Below are 13,153 nucleotides of genomic sequence, written 5' to 3' on the forward strand. Positions count from 1 at the left end.
GCAAGAGGTGGGGAGGGGCTTGTCTGGAGCTCGGGCTCATAGGACAGTGACACTGAGGTGTGCTCGGGGTTCAGGACGGCCTGCCTGCTGTCCCCAAATTCCTCTTTCCATGACCGGCTTGAAATTTTACCACGAGAGTTTTATTTCTTTGGATAGTGTTGTAATAGGTCAGTGTACCCACTGGGGCTTGCCAGTGAGTCCCTTACACCTCAGAGACAATGGGAGTCTGGAGACGTCCCCACTGAGGTAGGGGTGGGCAGCTCATAAGTGCAGAGACCAGAGCACCTGGGGTCTCTCGCCTCAGCCCTGTGCCAATCAGGTTAGGACAGCGAGTCAGCTCTGCAGAAGTCAGGCCCCCAGGAGCAGCTGACAGATGGACAAATGAGTGGGTGTATGGGAGGTGGGAAGGAGTGTGGGGTGGCTCTCGCACTCCAGCGGGCACGGGACTCTGCCGCACACACCAAGCAGGCGCGGGTCCCCTGGCCACTGGGAGCACTGCCTGCTTGGGGCAGGTGGGCTGAGGGGCCTGTTTGCTAGGATGAAGGCGGAGCCCAGGAACAGGGGGTGCCCCCATGCAGAAGGCATCTCCTTTGGGGGTCTTCCCAGCTGCCTGTGGGCAGGAAGTTCCAGACAGGGTGGCTGTGTAAGAGCACAGGGTGAGCTCTCACCTGTCCTGGGCTTCCCCCACCTGCGGACCCTGAGGGAGAAGCCGACTGTGTCCCCTCAGCTCCCTGGGCTGGCTGGGGGGGGCTGTGGAGTCAGATGGCCACAGCACCCCGTGCCCCCTTCATTGGCCTCCACTGTGCCCAGCCCAGGGAGCAGGAAACCGAGGCTTGTGGTGGCGCAGGGTGCCCACACAGCTGGTATGCACCCAGGGCTCCCCGACGCTGCCTCGTGGGGACCCCGTGGCTCACGGTGGGGGAGCTTCTCCTGTGCAAGCCTTCCGTCCTCTGCTTCTTCCTGAAGCTCCTGGGGGGGCAGGACCTGAGCGGGGACATCTTGGCCCCCAGCCTGCAGCCTTAGGGAAACCCAATTGTTTTGCTCAAGCCCACGTGTTTTTGGTAAAAAGGCCCCAGCAGAGCGCTGCCGTTGGTGTCTGCGCAGTGAACGGGCGAGTGAAGGAAGCACGCAGGCCGGCCCTTCCACAGCAGAGGCCAATGGTGGGGTCCACAGCCTCCTTTATTGAGATAAGGGGGTTTACTCTGGTCAGTGGTCTACATCGTGGGAGGTGGGGTGGTCATCTTGAGCAACGTGTGAGAGGGTACTAGGGGGTTCCATCCCAGTCTGCCCATCACCCAGGACACCGGGCCCCCGATGAGACACGTGCACAGCATGTGGAGCCAGCTTGTGGCTTCACAAGGTGCTGACAGCGCTGGGTGGCGGCTGGGCAGGAGGGCCATCTGGCGGTATGTGGACAGGTGCCCTATGCATGTGAGGTGTGAAGGCAGGAACACAGATGCCAGGACAGCGCAGTGGGCTTGGGGTGGCAGCTACAGACCTCACCATCCCTTCTGTGTGTCCTGGGCTGGGTCCACCAGTCCCATCTAGCACTGGCAGAGCCGCAGGTGGCATGCCACACCCGTTTCTCAGCTGGGGACCTGAGCCCTGTGCCAGAGGTCCAGGAATGCAGGGTCTGAGGGGCTCTCAGAATGAATCCCAGTCCTTGTTCTGAAGCCTGGTGCCCAGGCCCAGCCTGAGTCTTTGCCAAACTCTGATGCCCACTTGTCCACCCAGCTGGTCTGAACTCCCCTGCTCTCCTGCCAGGAGTAGACGCCTGCATGGGAGCTCTGGGCTGGCCTCGTCCCCTGGGTAGGGGGCCACTGGGCTGTGGGGGGGCTGCCTGGCCCTGACTCCCCAGCCCTGTGCCAGAACCGAAGGGTTCTGTGGGTGGGGAGGGATTTCATGGGCCCAAGCAACATGCCAGCTCAGAGCAGAGCGCCCACATCTGAAGGAGCCACGGGTGCTGCGGCGGCCAGCTCACCATTTTTACAATGGGGTGAGTGAGTCCCGGTGACCCAGGACCAGGACCAGGTCCCCCAAGTCCTCAGTCCACGCTGCCCATGCAGGCCTCCCGCCAGCCTGGCCGTCTCTTCAGGGCACATGTGCCCCTAAGCCTAGGGGAGCTACTTTAAAAAGGCCTGTATTTTACTCTCCAGGCCCTTTTGCCACTTGCTCAGGGGACCAGGACTGGGGCCGGGCCGTCCTGTCTGGAGACCAGCTCCTAGAGACTAAGGGGGCACCTCCTTTCTGGGCACCTGGGGCTGAGGCTGCCGCCTGCCGGGAGAGAGCGTGGGCCTCAGCGTGGCTGCAGGTGGGGCCTGCCCGCACCCGAGGCTCTTCCTCCTCGCCGGCGCCGTGTTCACAGGCCCAGCATCTCTTGGAAGCCCAGCCAACTGCCCTCAGCCTCGGGGTACCCACCCTGAGGCAGCTTGGGGCTGGGCTACCAGTGTGTGCCCGCACAGCAGGAGTCAGAGGGAGAGGAACAGTGCTGGCCTGGCCGGGCTGCTGGGGTGGGTGCAGGGAGGCCAGACCCTCTCGTCCTCTGGCACACCAAAGCCCCTGGGAGTCACCTCTCGAGAGGCGGGCGCTCCGGGTGCCTGCTGTACCAGAGGTGGTGGAAGGGCCCCCTGGCTCACCTGGGCACCAGGACAGCCCTGCCAGCCGGCTCCCCGACTGCCCACTCCGGGCAGCCGCCTCCCCATGCTAGCTGGCCGCCACAACTGCTCCTTTTATTTCTGCTCCTTGCAAACACCCATCAGTCTGGGAACAAAGAAGATGCCTTCCAAGCAGCACGAATTTCTCCTCATTAAGGCCCTACCTGGATCGGGGAAGGAACGATCTCTTTCCAGCTCTCAAAGAGAAGTGGGGGAAGGGCGGGTGGGTGGACAGGGGAGAAGCCGAGAGCAACGGGCCCTGGGGCCAGGGCACAGGGCACAGGCCTCAGGGCCTCTCCTGACCACCCCAGCTCCCAGGGGCTGCTGCTGGTGGCAGGCGCAGAGCCACACGGGCACCCCTCCTGCCCTGCCGACCTCGGCCCTAGTACAGCGTCTCCCGGGTGGTGTGGCTGGAGAAGGTGTGGTTGCTGGACACGCTGTTGGCCTTCCTGGGGAGGGCGGGCCGCCGCCTCCTGCGCCCCCACAGAGGGCAGAGGCAGGCCAGGGTGGACAGGAAGATCTGGCGGAAATTGGCAGAGACCAGGTTGTAGAGGACAGGGTTGATGGCGGAGCTGATGTAGAAGAGGGCGTTGGTCAGCATGTAGAAGTAGTGGTAGAAGTCGTAGAGGAACCTGGGCAGGGAGAGGGTGCTCAGAGCCTGGCTGGGTCCAGACACAGGCCGCAGACGGCCGCAGTGGGTGCTGGTCAGCAACCAGGGGTGCGGCCCTCCTTAGGCTTCACCTTGCACCAGGTCACACCCGTCTGCTCGACACACCTGCCCTCCTGTGTGTGGAGTCCCAGCACCTGGGGCTGCCGGCGCTGCTGCTCCCTGCCTCCACCCAACAGCCCCCAACTGTGCACCTCACCCCCTCGCTCACCCTCATCCACAGGATCCCCCTCCCTTCCCCACAGTCCACTCTGCCACAGCACAGCCCAGAGTCTCAGAAGCCCTTTCTTTGGAGCTCTGCTCCCTGAAGCTTCTCCTCATCTGTTCTAGATTTGTCCTCCCCAAAAGTTTGTCACTTTGAAGCACCCGTGACCCTCAGGCCCAGCAGCCCTGCTTGACAGGCGTCACAGGAAGGCTGCTGGAGCCAGGCCCTTGGATCCCTCGGGTTCCCACTGCCTGTGGGGGGCTCCCTGGGTCTAAACTGTGTGCAAACAGCATGATTCGTGCGCTGAGCACCTGCTTCCTTCTGGGAACCTGGAATTTGGGTGCCTGCAGGCAGGGTGCTTAAGGGACCAGCCCACTAAATACCCTGGGTGTTGGGTCTGGTGAGCTTCTGGACAGCATTTCACCGGTTACCACAGCTTTGTGGGCGTCAGCCCAGGGAGGGGGTCAGCCTGGGGAGGGAGTCTGGTTAGGGGAGCCAGCCTGGGGAGGGGGTTCTGGAAGCTTGCCCCTGGTCTCCTGACATCCATGATTTCCATTTGCTGATTTTTCTGTGTGTCCTTTCTCTGTGGGATGTCACAGTGTGGCTGTAACTCTTCGAATCCCGGGCATCCTCCTAGGGAGGGGACCCCTCCTGGCCTGGGTGGTCTGGGGGATCTGACAGTGGCCTCCCCCACCCTCCTCCCGCACCCAGTGGAGCCAGACCCTCCCGTCTCTCCCCGGCTGTCTCTAAACCAGGCTGGGCACTGACTGTCCAAGGATCTGCTTTCCTTTTCTGTTGGCGACCAGCCCTTCAACTGAGCAGCTTCCTGGGTGGGTGTCTCTCCCTCACCCTGGCTCGGCCACAGCTGCACCCCAGAACCTTCTGGGGTCACCTGACCTGCACCCCTGCCTAGGCTACTCTACTCAGTGCCCCCACCTCCTTTGGCAGCCTGTTTGGGGAGCACCCCACGTGGCCCCAGCCCTGCTCCCTCCACCCCAGCCCCCGGGTACTCACGAAGTCCACTGATCATCTGCGATGTAACAGAACATGAGGCGCCGCACATGGTAGGGCAGCCAGCAGACCACGAAGGCGGCGACCACAGCACCTGCGGCACAGATGTGGGCCTCAGCCACAGGACGGGGGTGCCTGTGCTCACGGACTGGAAGGCTTAGGAACGCTACTCAAAGCGGTCTATGGATGCAGCATAATTCCCGTCAACATCCCAACAACATTTTTCACAGAAATAGAAAAACCCATCCTAAAATTCATATGGAAGCACGAGGGACCCTGAAGAGTTGAAACAATCTTGAGGAAGAACAAAGTCAGAGGACTCACACGTCCTGATGTCAACACTATAAACCTGTAGCGACCAGAACAGAGTGGCTCTGGCACAGACACAGACACAGAGGCAAAGGGAATCGAGCAGAGCCCAGAGATAAACCCTCATGCATGTGGTCAGACGATTTCCTGTGAGGGCGTCATGGCTGTTCGAGGGGGAAGGCCTGTCTTTTCAACAAATGCGCCGGAAACCGGACATCCAAAGCAAAGCAACGGAGCTGGGTCCTTACCTCACACCACACACCTCACAGCAGACGTTAGCTCCAATAGATCAAAGACCTAAACATTACAGCTAACAGTATAAAGCTTTTAGAGTAAAACAGGGCCCAGACTTCACAGCATTGGCCCCGGCAATGATTTCTTGGATGTGACATCACACAGACAGCAAAATGAAAAACAGGCAATTTGGGCTACATCAGAATTAAAAACTGTACCTCAAAGGACACAATCAACAGAGAGAAAAGGTAGCCCACAGAATGGGAAGAAATACCTGTATCATGTGATCCAATAAAATAATATCCAGGATATACAGAGAACTAAAAATCAACAACAAAAATAAAACAACCTAATTCAAAAATGAGCAAAGGACCGAACAGACATTTCTCCAAAAAGATTTACAAATGGCCAGCAAACACACCATGACTGATAATTAGGGAAATGCAAATCAAAGCCAAGAGATGCCACTTGCTCCCATTTGAATAGCCACTATTAAAAAAACAAACCAGGAAACAGTGATTTTTGGCAAGGATATGGAGAAATTGGAAGCTTTGTGCACTGCCGTTAGGGGTGTAAAATGGTGTAGCCACTTTCGGAAATAGTACGGCACTTCTTCAAAAAATTAAAACTAGAATTACCTTATGATCCAGCAATTCCACTCCTGGGTTTATGCCCCAAAGAACTGAATGCAGGGACTCAAATAGATATTTGTACATCATAGCAAGATTATTCAGAGCAGCCAAAGGGTGGGACAACTCAAGGGTCCATCCCTGAATCAGTGGGTAAACAAATGAGGTCTAGCCATTCGGTGGAACATTACCCCGGCTGCCGCTGTGCTCCCTCCGGGGTCTTTAAACTTGGTCCTGTCTGACGGTGCAGCACTGCGGCCTTGCTGGCCCCTGGCCATCCCCCACTCCCAGAGGGCCCCGCAGTTACTTACGTAAGACCCGAACGCCATGCCGCAGGGCCTGGACCCTGCTGGGCTCGATGGACATGCTGAAGGAGCTATGCGGGTCCCCAACCGTGCACACCTGGCCCTGCTCAGCTGCCTGGCGGACCATGATGGTCAGCTTGTTGGCAATGATGGTGTTCAGGATGGAGATGACAACCATGGGGAACAGGAAGGACATGAAGGTGTGAATCTGCGGAGACATGGGGAGGGGCCGTCAGACCCACATGCCCACCTCCTCAGGGCTCCAGGCCCCACTAGGGAGGACTCAAGGCCTTCCGGGAGGCGCTGGCCTGAGGTTACCTCCAGCTCCATTTAAACAGGCTCTGCTAAACTAGAGGACAAACTCGATGGAGAGGGGCCGCCCAGTGCCCCAGGAGGGGGCCTTTTCTCCACCTGGCAGCCCCAGCGCCATCACTTATCACCTGCCCACATGGATACCTGAGGGCTGCCTCTGCTGGGCACCCTTCTCTCCCGCATCTGCCAAGCCCAGGCGGCAGGTCCAGAGCTGGGGCCACGTCCCCCCTCCTTAGGCTCCGCTACTTTCTGTGTGGAGTCCACCTTCCGAAAGATGACGAGGGCTGGCAAGGGCCAAGGGGCAGCTCTGGGAGGGTTTCGGGGGCTCCCGCAGGGCTGGGGGCTGGGGCGCAGCCCAGGAGACGAACCAATTCCCTGTGAGTCACTGCAGCCGGGTATAATTTAAACAGAACAAATGTATCCAACACAGATTTTAAATGTCAAAACATTTAAAATACCTTACCTTGATGAGCACCGGCAGCAAAAATAGCTACTCTGGGAGCTGGGCAGGGCTGCAAGCAGGGGGCCAGGGCTCGGCTTGGTGGGCTGTGGGGTCTTGTCTGAGGCCCCACTGGGTCTCCCAGTTGGAAGGAGTCCAGGCCCTTGACCCTGAAATCCCAGAGTCCGGAGTGGAGGCCCTGGGCCTGTAGGCCCACCCTGACCAGAGGCTCCCCACACTGAACCTGGATTGGGGGTGGTGGGGGGCATGCCTGACTCTCCACTTCACCTTCTCTTACCACGGCTCACTGCCCGAACGGGGGCTCCTTCCTGCATTTTCACCCCACTTCTGGGAACCTGGGAGCAGCCCCCCTACAACGAGCTAAGAGGAACCCACCTGATAAGCTGTGGGCAAGGTCTCTGGGGGCTGCTGGAAATGCCGTCACAGGAGCGAGGGAGGCCTGCGGTGGGGCCACCAGGGACACTGGGGACGGGTGTGAGGGGCGGGTCGGCTGGCCTGGTCTGGGCATCTGTCCCGGCAAAACAGGACGGACTTGGGAATAGATAGGCTGATTCCAAAATTCAAATGGAAGGAAAAGAAAAACCAAAGAATAGCCAGGGAAGTTCTGGAAAGGAAGGTGGGATGGGAAGGCATGAGCCTTACCAACTCCTGGGACGCACTGAGGAGAGACTCATGGGACTAGTTTGGCATTGACAGAGGACGGAGAGCGCGCACTGGAGTGGAGAGCCCCGAATCGGTGCCCCACGCAGCGGCAGAGCGAGGGGTGCGGGGCGGTGCCTCCGGGGACTGCTGTCTCTGCCCCTTCCCTTGACCTCCCACCGATGGCCCACCCCCTCCCCAGTCCTGGCCAATCAGCACATTCCAAAAGGCCTGGGTGAGCCCTCATTGGACGGACGCAGACCTCTTGTTCATCCTTGCACAGCCACGCCAGTCCGGTCAGTGCCAGCCCCAGGCCTTCAGTTTAGGAAAGACACAGGCCTTCAGTGGGCAGCCTGCTGGGCCAGGAGCTGCGTCTGTGGCCACTGGTGGTGGTGGTCACCTGGTGGGGAGGCCCTGACTACGAAGGAAGCCAACACAGACAAAAAGAGGTGGAAGGCATCGCCGCGCCCCTGGAGCCAGCTGTGCCTGCAGCCGTCCCCTCTGAGCTTTCCGTTTTTCTTAAGCAAAACAACTATTTCTTTTTCCCCTTTAAGACAACCTGAATTAGTTCCTGGAACTTGTACCTAAACTCACAGAGATATCACGCTGGAAAAATCCAGAGGGCGCGAAGCTTAAAACAGAAATAAAAGCTACACATCAACTGGAAGAAATGGAAATTTTACTTTTTCTATATATATTATAATGTTGGGATTTCAAACAGGAAAGGAGTTTGAGTCCTGCTGTAAAATTTTGCTAGAAAGTTTAGTGATGGAAACATACTGATTCTTTCCGCCCTAGGAGAAACTCCCGCCCAGCCTCACTCTCCAATGCTCACTGAGCCACAGGCCTGGCTCCCCTGCCACCCTCCCCCCCACTCGGACCGTAGGCTCTGAAGTCGGGAGCCTGGGCCTCCCAGGCTAACCCAGCACCTCCGTCTGAGTCTGTCTTCTGCCTCCAGACACGGCTGCGGCCTCCCACCATGGGCCGGGCTGACTGCTGGCCGAGCTCGGACCACATCAGCAGGCTGGCTGGAGGAGGACAGGTCTTCTGAGCGCTGGGTCACACTTTCAGATGCCCCCCACCATACCCCCCCAGGCTCGGCAGCTCTGGCCTGAGCTGAACTCCTCTGAGGTGGGAGGTGGGAGGTGGCAAGCCACAGGGCACCTGGAGGTTGTGTGCCAGGTGGGTTAGCACCTGGGGATTGGGGTATGGACTTTGCTTCAGACATATGGGATCCCTGGCTTGTCCACTGGCTAGCATGGCCTTGGGCAGTGCCAGAATGGCCTCATGGCCGCGGCTTCCTCATTTCTAAAAAGGGGACAATTAAGGTGTTACCTCAGTGCTGAGAGCATGGTTTATACTCAGGGGTACCCAGGATTATTCTGGGGGGAACAAAAAGAACAAGTCGGGTGGGGCTTCAGGGTATTCAGGCTCAGGGCCTGCTCTCTGCCCTCTAGCAGTGGTAACTTTGGGAGGGACATGGGCTGAAACAGTTGAACAAAAGGAAGTGTGCGTTTAGGGGCAGTTGAAAGGGCTCTGCCTGGAAAGGAGGGCTGCCCCGCAGGGCCAGCAGGAATGCACACGGCATGTCTGCAAATAGGTGCCCCACGAGGATGCAGACGGCCTGGCTCGGCCTCGGGCGCTCCGGCCAGCTGGGGATTCCTACACGGACAAACCCTCTCCTTCCTCCTTAGATGGACTTGGCCCTGTTCTACCCATCTTCTGAAGAACAAGTGCATGTTTTGTGCAAGGGCCTGTTTCCCTCTAATTAATCCCATAGTGTTTAGATAAAGAGACAGCCCCCGGACTCGCGCACACCCTTCAAGGATCAGCAACCAGCCTGGTGTGAGTGGGAAGGTGCAAAATCTCTCAGGATGTTTGCAAAACCCAGCGGCTTCATAAAACAGTTTTGGAGAGAATCGGCTTCCTGTCCAAACTCCGATGTAGAGATGGCTGAGACCGCCTTGGCTGGCCTGGTGCGGACCCTTACCTGCCCCATCAGCAGGCCAGGCTCACAGAGGGAACCCTCCTAACCTCAGGAACAGATTACAGACGGAACAGAACCTCGTCAGACCCAGCAAATACAGCGGAGCAAATGCCTGAGCTTCTCCCAGCAACTCATCCTCCCATCCAGCCACCATGGACCAGGAGCAACGGCATCTCACTCTGGAGCTGCTGTGTGTCACGGTCACTTAGCACAGCCTCGCGTGGAAAGAAAAAATCCAGGAACCACTTTAGTGCCCTCCCTTTGGGCCATTGATAAATGTGACGCATCCGTTATACTGGGTGCTCTGTGGGGCTGGGGATGAGGCTGCCAGGGTGCACCAGGATCCCAGTTTAGTGACAAGAGAAGCGCAGAGCAGCTAGCATGTCTGTGGCATGAGGAGATGCTTTATGTCTGGCACTGGCACGCCAGGACAGCTCTCTGGAGAGAGACTGAACATAGCCAGCAGGCTGTTCCAGGGAGAGAGCTGGAGAGACGGGGGTTCCCGGCACACCCTCTTGGACTTAGAGCCCACGAGTGGAATAAATGGAAACCTTCCGCCTTCTTCTCCCATTGTGTCCTGTGACAGGGGCTTGGGGTTGCCGCTCGCGGCTACATGAAACCCACGTGCGCTGGAAGTGCTGGGGAAGTGCTGGAGGTGGAAGGGTCCAGATCTCAGTGGGTCTGTCCTCCTTTCGGAGGTGGGGTGCCTCGGCCCAAAGCGCAGAAAGGGGCTTTCAAAGTGACCCAGCCCAGAAGTTCCCACTGTGCAGGGCAACTCCGCCCTTGCTCATCCTTCATCTAATGGGCATCTTGATGTCTGGATGCTGCTGAGATCTGAATGCAAAGATCTGCCACCCAGTAGGGACACCCAATGGGTGAGTGTCTGGAAAACACGAAGGGTCAGCACTGCCCAAGGCCCAAGCTTCTGAGAAGTCCAGGGCGAGCCTCTGACGTAGAGACCTGGCACTCCCTGGAACTGCGGGCACTTCTGAGCTGACACAAGGAGGACCAGGGGAGGGGGGACCTGGAGGGGCTTGTGAGTCATCGTTAGTGTCTGGAAGGCTGCCGAGGGGAGGGGGAATCAGTGGACTGTGTGTAGCTTAGGGCTTAGCTTGCCTGTTTCTGGCCACAAGTCTCGGCCCACTGTGGTGCAGGCCATCCCCCTTACACGGCTCTAATACAGATTTTGGCTCCGTATAAAAAAGGACATTCTGAGTGCCTCTGACTTCCATTTCCCAGCTGATACACAGCCTTTAGCTAGCTGTTAATGGGTGCTTTCCATGAGCCAGACACCCACGTTGCGCGCCCTGCATGCCACTTCATTCAATATGCACTTCAGCTCAACGAGGTGGGAGCCACTGGGACCCTCACACGATAGACGACACAACCCAGACCTGGCTGAGTCCAGACCCAGGCTCACTGCGGCCAACGGCTTGCTTCCCACACCACGGATGGCTCTGCAAGCAGAGGGCAGATACACAGAACAAGCACCCACCAAGCATGGCTGGGGGCAGACCAGGCTGCAGGGGCCTCATCCTCATCAGCGAAGCTTTGCTGGTGTACCCCATCCCCCACTTTCCAGAGGGGACACTTTTTTGGGTAACTGCAAATTTTTGAGAACGTCTAGTCCAAAGGCCCTGGCTCCTTGGCCGTCTCGCAGGGAACCTCTGCACATTTCTCTCTCCTTTCTCTGGTTTCCCGTCTGCTCCGCCCTAGTGTCTGAGCTCTTCCGCTTTGTGATTTCTGGGAGAGGGTGGACCGGGGTCTCTGGTGACAGAATGCTCGCCAGAGCCTTGGGATTCAGCACCATGGACAGTGCCCACCAAGGTTGCAGGTGCTGCACTCGCTTGTGAGAGGTTCTCTGGGAGGGACCTGAGGTGGGGGGTCCGGGGGAGGAGGAACACTGGGCAGAGGGACCCCGGGGCCTGGGGTGCGGACCCCAAGCCAGCTAGGAGCAGAGGCTATCAGGAACACTGCATGCCATCCTGGAACCTTGTCCTTTGATGGGGGCAGCTGGGCATCTGCAGCCCCTGCAGAAGGTGTTCCCCACCGTGTGCAGCCACAGCCATGCGTGGCACCTTCCCTCCCAGAGTGCTGGAGCCCGTGAACTTGGTGAACAAAGGCTCTTGGGAGCTGCACCCTGTCTGCTCGGGCTGTGCTGCGGGGCTGGCACCCACTGGGCCGCCAGGAGACCCGTGACTGGATTAGGGAAATGGCCTTCCTGACATGTCTGCCCCCAACTGGTGCTGGGGGAGGTATTCTTGAGGAGGGGTGGGATGGGACCCCTTGGCAGCACACAGGAGGGGTGGCTCCTTAACGTGCTGGGCACAGCGGCGGGGGTGACGAGTCACTTTTCATGCCAATACCTCTCAAAACGGCATGGAAGCCATCTGCACGGTGCAGAGAGCCATGGTGGGGGCTGGGCTGAAGGCACGCTTCCTGTGTTTTAAGTATCTGCTGGCAAAAAAGCCCATGAGAACGTTCAAGTCAGTGGGGCATCTGCTAAATGGCTACAAACCAGGCTTTAAAATCCTTGACAAGGACAGATGGCAGAGTAGCAAGAGGGTGGGTGGGGTTTGACTCCTGGGCCCACCAGAATCTGTGAGAAGGTACTTCGGTGGTCACCCAACGCACAGGAACCGTGGCCCACACCGGATGTGCCCCGGCTCCCCACGTGCCTCTCACAGAATGATGACGACGGTTTTCTTTCTGTGACACAGTCTGCCTTGTGGGGTGGCCCCGAGTTGGTAAGAAGTGGCTGTTGCCTGCCCTGCCGTTCAAACATGACTCGATTTGATCAGGTGTGCTAAACCTTGCGTTTGCATTTTTCTAATGTGTGGGGCACTGCTTGACTGACGGATTCCAAGTGGTGCCAAGTCACCTCACCCGTGGTGCTCTGGGGGCTGCACATGCCCCCGTGGTGGAAGTCAAGCCATCAGAGTCCCTGCTCCGCGCCAGGAAAACGTGGGGACGTTGTGTGGTTGGAGCCAGAGCTCAAGCCGGCCTGGCCCATTTCAGAAATTGTGTTTGGAGAAGTGGTGCCCTCACCGCAGCACAGAGCCCGGGCTCGGGGTGGGGGGTTGTCCTCTGGCCAGAACATCCGTGTCTCCGCCGTCCTGACATCACTGCTGCTGAATCTCTGGCCCCATGATTTTCATTGTTTCTTTGCCATGTAATTGTGTGGGCAGTTCAGCAAATATCCTGTCCCTTCCCAGTTCTGGATTTCCGTGCCCTGGCAGAGGGGTCACCGTGGCCCGTGGACATCTGGCTCCATCCCCGCATCTCGGCTCTGTTCATAGGATCAGCGCTCTGCCCCTGCTCTCGGTGAACGTGGTCACGGTGGGCCCGGAGCTGACGGTGGGTGTGAGGGAGGAGGGCCAGGAGCGGCCCCCACATCCCCTCAGGCCCCGTGGGGGACGGGGATTCACCCCGACAGGGCCAGCTTTTGGCTCTGGGCTCTTCCCAAGTTGACCAGCCCCTGGGCTTGGAAGGGACCTTGCAGGCTGGGACTCGCCCCAGTGGCACTTCATGCTCCCTCAGACCTGCCTCCGGCCGGGCTTCCACCCTGAATGGCTGTGGTTAGGAGCGGGTGTGTCTCCGAATGACAGGCACCCGTGCTGCAGCCCCCACTGGGGCCTGCTCGGAGGCAGGCGAGCCCGGCTGCAACTCTCATCTGACTGAAACCGCTCGTCAGAGGAAGAGGGGACCAGGCGGGGGGGTGGGGGGGATGCGCAGGGGGCC

The 13,153-nt window shown here is 58.8% G+C and overlaps 1 protein-coding gene across 1 annotated transcript in view; it reads right to left on the reverse strand.

The window, feature by feature from the left end:
- Positions 1 to 301: 301 nt before the first annotated feature.
- The window catches only part of NTSR1 (neurotensin receptor 1), a 34,819-nt gene continuing 21,967 nt past the window's right edge, over positions 302 to 13,153 (reverse strand). The window contains exons 2-4 of the mRNA XM_017663736.3: positions 6,021 to 6,222; positions 4,541 to 4,631; positions 302 to 3,286 (exon numbers count right to left, since the gene is read on the reverse strand). Coding sequence (XP_017519225.1) covers positions 3,037 to 3,286; positions 4,541 to 4,631; positions 6,021 to 6,222 — 543 coding nt within the window. The 3' untranslated portion in view covers positions 302 to 3,036. The remainder of the gene's footprint in view (positions 3,287 to 4,540; positions 4,632 to 6,020; positions 6,223 to 13,153) is intronic.

This window comes from Manis javanica, chromosome 5 (assembly GCF_040802235.1).
Source record: "Manis javanica isolate MJ-LG chromosome 5, MJ_LKY, whole genome shotgun sequence".
In the NCBI taxonomy this organism is placed as follows: Eukaryota; Metazoa; Chordata; class Mammalia; order Pholidota; family Manidae; genus Manis; species Manis javanica.